The sequence below is a fragment of the Panulirus ornatus genome, chromosome 14, assembly GCF_036320965.1.
Source record: "Panulirus ornatus isolate Po-2019 chromosome 14, ASM3632096v1, whole genome shotgun sequence".
Taxonomy (NCBI): domain Eukaryota; kingdom Metazoa; phylum Arthropoda; class Malacostraca; order Decapoda; family Palinuridae; genus Panulirus; species Panulirus ornatus.
In genome coordinates, this window is record NC_092237.1 from 48057183 (window position 1) to 48064371 (window position 7189).

Genomic DNA, 7189 nt, shown 5'->3' on the forward strand with positions numbered 1-7189 from the left:
CAGCATCATGGATCTTGACAACATTTCTTGCTAGGATCCTATGGTGCAGTAACAGGATGGATAAGGCATTGCTGGGATCCTCGAGAAGAGTGCAAAGCAAAGCATTTTGGTGAGAAAGTTGTAAATTATGAAAAACAAAATGCTCTGTAAACCATTATTAGAAGTATAAGACATTCAAATGATTAACAAAAGTGACCTAAAATGCACAGTGCCTAGCTGCATAAATTATGCAAATAGAATATTAGGATTCATAGCTAAATATATGTTGTAAAATGAAGGATACAGTATGCACTCTTTTATAGTGCACTGGTCAGACCTCATTTGGGACCTGTTGTTCAGTTTTGGTCAGAGATGATCAAAGATAAAGGAAATCTAGAATGAATTCAGAGAAGGGCAACAAAACTAATCCTGGTTCCCAGAAATAAGCATCATAAAAAAAGATTCAGGGAGTGAAAGTTATTATCTATAGAAAAAAAAAAAAGTGCAGACTCCAAAAGTTTTAAACACACTAAATGATTTTAACATTATAACATATGACTATTTCTAAGCATCAGATAGAGATTCAGTGAACAGAAAAAATGGTATGAAACCGAAAGGAAGGAGATAAATTACTGTAGTGGATAAAATTTTTTCCAGCTTTTGAATTGTGGAACTCTGGAACCAGTTACAATAAAATGTCAGTTTAATGACTATATACATATAAGATAAAGTGAGACAAATACTTCATTGCCTTCAACTATTTGAAAAATGAGCCTGATCACGATGGAAAAACAAATGTTTTAACTTATTTGAAAAAAAATAATCTAACCTTCATCGTTTCAAACTTGAACCTCTTTCCTGGATCATCCTGCTGCAGGTTTTGATTATGGCATTTTTCACAATCAAAATTTCCTATGAAATTTCTAAATGGTGTGCCTTCATAGCAGAAGCACGTTTAACACTTCAAACTACTCAATTGGATCAACTATAGAAGTTTGAATGCTAAATTTAAAATTTTCTTGAAATGTAATATTCTACTTAGAAATTAAGATAACTAAAAATCAATACAAATTTTTATAGGCCTTTAATTGTCATGCTTCTTATGATGCTTGTTGATAAAATATACATACTTTGAAAGAACAATAAAAATACCTTGATTTTTTTTTTTTGAAAAACTAAGGTACTTAATTATCTTTGTTATATAATTTATGAATCAATCACAAAACTGAAAGAACAACACCTATGCCAAGCCCAGAAATGAACCCAAACAACTTCTGTCAACAAGAAAATATTATTGAATTCAGGAGCTCTGGAACAGTATAATCTTTACTGAGGAATATCAGGGACCTCAAGAATAATATTTCAAGTATACTGGGAATATCAGGGACCTCAAGAATAATATTTCAAGTATATGTTAAACAGTGACTCGACATGACAAGCAATGTGACAGCTGCATTGATTTGATACTACTACTTTTTTTTGATGAAGGACAGCATCATCAGTCTTGATGATGAAAGAAAAGGAAAATCTATTATTATGCCAAATAGAAATCATTGTAAATTTTTTTGGACATTACTTTTGGGTCTGGAATACCATAAAAGGGGCCCATTGGCGTGTTGCACTGATTGCACCGATATTGAATGAGCCACTTCTCAAATGTTTTCCTGCAAGCTACTGTGCCAGAGGGAGTGACGTGTGGGTAAGTGCCTTTTACCTGATTATCCTGTCTGTCACCAATTCAGGATATTATGAATGTCATCCAGCAGACACCATCATCATGGACCATTAGGTCTCCTATTATCTGTCCTTTCCATGTACTCCACTATTGCTGCAGCCTGAAAGGAGAAGTTGCAGGGGTCCTTGTGGTTCTGCTTCAAGAAAAAGGAGGAATTGCCAAGGACCCATGGTATTTTTGAAAAGAAAAAGTGATGCTGGGATCCAATGGATTTGCTAGGGGAACAAAAGGTAATATCAGAGCCCCATCATACTATGTCAGATGGGAGATAATGCCATAGTTTCAAGGAGTTCTCGCAAGAGGAAAGTGAAACTAAGTTCACTTGATGCTGCTGCTGGAGAAGGTGCCAGAGTCTAAGGTTGATCTTATTCAGAGAGTTGGAGTGACACCAGAGGCTGAAGTGACGTCAGTGGTTGCTGTTCAGTGTATTTCTGATTTTTCACGCAATACCAAAATGTTGAATCTTATGCCAAGCCAAAGCTTTATATGCCATATGGGTATGCCTAAATGAACTACAGTTGTAAACACTACTACAACATGGTGATGCATGCAACTTAAAGACCCCTAAATGAATTATGAATTGAACACAAGAAGGGCTTTGGAATGCAACATTACACTTCACTAATCATTCTTTACTATTTTTCTGTGAATGATTTTTCTTGTCTCACCCTTTGCTGAGCGGTCTGTATCTGACTTGATGCTTGAGTGGTCATCAGGAGATGAGACAAGGCTAGATGTCCCTGAGCTGGCAGCTGTCTGTGCATATAAAAGATAAATGAATAAGTTGTAGAATAGGCTGCACACATTGTGAAGTCTGTCATGTACATCTGCTCATTAAGACTTGTTTAGAACTAACATTTCTTGCATCATATTACCTGACTTTTAAAACCATCTATATTTAGGAAAATAATTTTGAATGGCCTTGTGAACAGGTATGCACATTAATAATTTTGTTGAATTTTGTGAAGCTGTGATGGTCTATAAGAGTCCCTAAATATATTATGTTAAAGGTTAAGGGTCATAATGTTCATGATCATTTGGAAAAACAAACATTCTGTATGTTATAATAAATCTTACCAACATCCTCACTGAACATAAATGAAATAATGAAAGTAGATAGACCTACTGTTCTAGTTTGAAGGCCAGACTTTAACTTTCACTTGTAAGATTTTGGGTACACTTCTTTGTTTTCCATCCACTGTACCATATCCCACTACCAGCAGAGTTTCCTGTCTGGTCTCTTCTTCACTTCCCTTGCCTCATTCTCCCTTCACCTTTATTTGATGTATCCACTTTCCTCCTTTCTTAATTACATCTAACTAAAATTCTTTCTCTCTGTTATTGCTCTTGCATTTAGATGTTGAAAAAGTGGGTTGCTATCATTTCTTGTTATTTTTCATAGTATATACATCCAGTCATATGTTTATGTGGTATCATTATATGTGATTCCGCTTTTCTACAAAGACCTACTTCTAACAGCCCCTCTTTTTATGTGGCAAAATTCATTGCTATGCAGGTGTGTGTGGAAGAAATTGCTTCAAAACTCACATTTTTCTCTGTATGTTACTTGGTTTGCAGCAAGTGATTTGTCTTTGTGCAAGGTTTTTACAGGACGTAACCTTTGCATAAAGTGAAGGATAGGTGTAGATGTTTCTCCCATGCACCTGAATAGGCTGGTTTATGACTTCCAAAAGACTATCTGTAATCCAACTTTTTTAGCTGTAATTTCTTTCACTGCCAGAATGGTGTACACATAACTTTGCACCTTTTTCTGTCTTTACTAAAATGCACCTTAATTGTTTGAAATCTTGAACCCTAACAGACCCATCACCTTTCAGCACTCTTCTTAGTCAAAGGGCATTCATTGCACTTGATTGCATCTACTTCCAATCTTCTCTTCCCAGCATATTACAAAATTCCCATTCATGTGTCCATATTTCTTCATGTATTCACCTAATTATTGTATCATTTTCTCACCACAAAATCCCAACTCTTCTCTCCTGTTTATTCTTTACAGTCATCCTTCTTTTCATTGTATTAACAGTCAACATCTCCCTTAATACTCCATCTATAAAGGAAATAAAACAACTATTGGGACCTGATATATTTGTCTCATTTCAACCTAAACCTTAAACTACTCATTCTTCCCACATTTCAGCTTTAATGTGTTTTCTTCCTTTCATCATTACCCTATTCCATATGAATTTTTAATACATTGTTTAGCTTATAGTGAACTACTCCTCTTGTATAGTATGTTTGTTCTAGGTTGTTGATTAACACATGCATAATACTTTGAGATGTATGATAGTACAATTAAAGGGGTTGGTATGAAGGGAAGACCACCTGTGACATGGACAAATAGGTTGGACAGAAACAAAGGAGAATGCATGGAATGGTGTATGCAAGGGAGGCATGTAAGGATAAGGATAAGTGACGACTCCTTTGCTGTGGCTACCCCTTGATGGGAGTTCCCAGAGGGAATGGGTGTCAGAGATATATATAGATAGATAGTGGATAAATATTTGAGAGTTGATTACTTCGTTTACAACCATTAGCTACTGATGAAGAATTCCCTCCATGTACTGCATATATAATCTGATATCAAATTACTATCTACATCTCATGCTTCTCCATGGCTTGATTATCCCTCAACCTAAAAATTAAAAAGTAATGTGTGTCAAGGGTTAGAAGGTAGGCATTATAATATTTTCCCAGAGTTAATGCTTGACTGAACATATTTCCAGATCCTTCATACTTCATCCTTTATCACCAGATATAGATCAGGATTTAATGTCTAATTTCATTATTAAAAAAATTATAAGTAAAGGCTATGACTGACCAACAGTTGACTCTCATGAGAAAAATACTTTTGCATGAGATGGTTTGTTTGTAATGACCTCAGTTTAATGCCCATTGTGAGCAGAATTGCTGAATTCAGAGTGAGAATAGGTAATCTTTATTTTGAATTAATCCTGGAAACATTGCCTCATAAATTATTTGGTAGAAATTATGCTAAAACCAGTGATTAAATTATTTTTCATAACCTAAAAGATTGTTTTCATGAATAAAAGTTAATGTAAAAGTTATGTCCCATGATTTAGAGACTTTTAACCTGTTTGTATAACCTAAAGACTGGCTAGCTTCATCTCGCACAAAAAAGTGAAGCACTACAAATTATTTAGCTCCTATAGCAACAGTAGGATAAAGCATGAAGAGAATGGTCCTAGTTCAAAGAGATCAGGCAGATTTTACAGTTATAAGGAGAATAAGCATCAGAAGAACTTACAGTGATGACCTTTTTATGAGTTATTCTTTCAGGAAACAGATGGTCCAGGTCATTGGTACCACTTACACCCCGAGATTCAAAAGTTGGAGTCCCAAAGGTTTGGCCTCTGCAAAGTCATACAATCACAAAATTAGCCTTCAGAGTCTGTCTTTTATTTATCAGTATTCCATAAATCTATAAAAACAGCATCTGTACTAGTACTAAGTATTTACATTCATAGTACCAGTGAGACTGCATCATTACCAGATGGAGCAAATTCCACTGAATTACATTCACACGTGATAATTATTCAGTACACTAAAAGATTATTTACAGATTCTGGTTAGTGTAATTGTTGCACTGAGCAGGGAGCATATAATCATCTGAGGTTAAAGGATACATTACCTCACTAATCTTAATTGACTGAGTGTGACTATCAAGAGATCCTCACAGTAAAGATGCAGTCCAAAAGGATTTAGGTTTCCTTCCTTTCTGAGAATAATCATTCCTACTTGGAAGAAAAGATAGCTGTGATTAGTGTTCTTGTACTATGATCTCGGAAAGCTGATATTTCTAGAAGGCAGTGAATCTCATTACCCAGATAAAATGCCTTAAAGCTACTGTCCCTCCTTCCTATGAAGTAAGTTATATGAATAACAGAAAACTATCAACCCCTCCATCCTACCTGAACCTAGCCTCCCTAGCCCTCTGCAGGTCAGCTGTCATAGCGAGGGCAAAATAAGCGTAATCGATGGTAGCGTAGGTGGCTAGGAAGGGCATAGTGACAATGGGCGCAAGGGTGTTAATCCTCCCAACCATCAGGAAGATTAGAGTCACGTTCACCGTCACCACCAGCGACAGAATGGGCACCTTGTTGGGCCCTTTCTGAGAATTAGGGGGAAATTACATTTTGCTGTGTTTTGTTAGGAGTATGGCTCCATTACCTTTGGGAAATACTGCTTTTACAGGGCTTTTGTATTGGAGGCATAGTCTCAGTGACTGCATTGACGGCAGAGTAATACTTAGTGATTGGAGCTTACAACTTCATTTACGAAATGTCAGATTTTATTAATTCTATTCAAGTAATTATCATAAATTGCTGAACTTAGTGAAAAACTTACTCCTAGTAATTAATTTAGAAATGTGAGTTAAAGGAATTATTGCATTAGTTAGTTGAATTATATACTATGCATCATTTTAAAGAAGGGCATTTCAGCTTGTAAGAAAATTAACACATTCATCACTGTGATACTTGTCATTAATGAAAATAATTTCATATAAGGTTATGCTGGGAAATGTGAATAAGGACTATATGTTATTCAAAGTAGTATGAAATCGCTGATAGTTGTGATATTATTCTGCTGAATATCAAAATGCATCAAAGAAAATTTTGAATGAAGTAACTGTAATCATGAAAATACTTTAGACTTCTAACTTGCCTATAAGATTAGCAAGAATCTGAAGAAGAGGACAGAGGTTATTTACATATAAGTACTACTTGGAGAAAAGATTTGAGAGGAGTAGTAGGTTACAGAATAAAAACTATACAATATATGTAAACGTGATTGTTGTACCCCCTTGGCAAGTGGGGAGAGGATGGGCACCACGTTTTCAGCAGCAATGGACTGGAGGACCCGTGGCGACCCATACAGGGATGCCAGTGTGGATGAAAGTGTAGTTGTGTAGAGCCCTGCCAGCAGCAGCACACCTGCAAAATAGGGAGACACATTAGTCACTTAGCATTTATTATAGTTTACTTGAATTACCATTGATGATACTCTCAACAGCTGTTTGTTATCAAATCAGTCATCATTTACACTTTCTGTAAGTTAATGTCAGTTAAACTGATGTGACCCAGTGTAAAGGTTATACTGTATTTTATAGCTAGCACATCTTTATCGTATCAGAAGTATTGCTGTGACATTTGTTCCTGTGGATTCTGATGTATGAAGTGCTTGGGCCTGACACCATGAGTTGACCCAACACAAGGGACACAATGACACACCATTGAGAATGCTGAGGTGTGCAACCCTACATATATACATACTTTTCTGCTCACCCTCCTCCGTTCGGGTAGATACCTGTCAGTCAAACAGCCGGATAAAATATATCTATCAGCTATGGTCTCTCTCCACCTGTTCCAGAGATGTCCCTCGTTTAGTTCCATCTTGATATTATCTTCCCATCCAGTAATGTTTTTCTTTTTCTCA

General features: G+C 36.0%; 1 protein-coding gene across 1 annotated transcript in view; it reads right to left on the reverse strand.

Annotated features, from left to right (window-relative positions):
• Nucleotides 1-7189, reverse strand: part of LOC139753386 (solute carrier family 12 member 8) — a 120123-nt gene that overhangs the window by 18563 nt on the left and 94371 nt on the right. The window contains exons 8-11 of the mRNA XM_071669821.1: nt 6554-6687; nt 5665-5864; nt 5001-5106; nt 2383-2470 (exon numbers count right to left, since the gene is read on the reverse strand). Coding sequence (XP_071525922.1) covers nt 2383-2470; nt 5001-5106; nt 5665-5864; nt 6554-6687 — 528 coding nt within the window. The remainder of the gene's footprint in view (nt 1-2382; nt 2471-5000; nt 5107-5664; nt 5865-6553; nt 6688-7189) is intronic.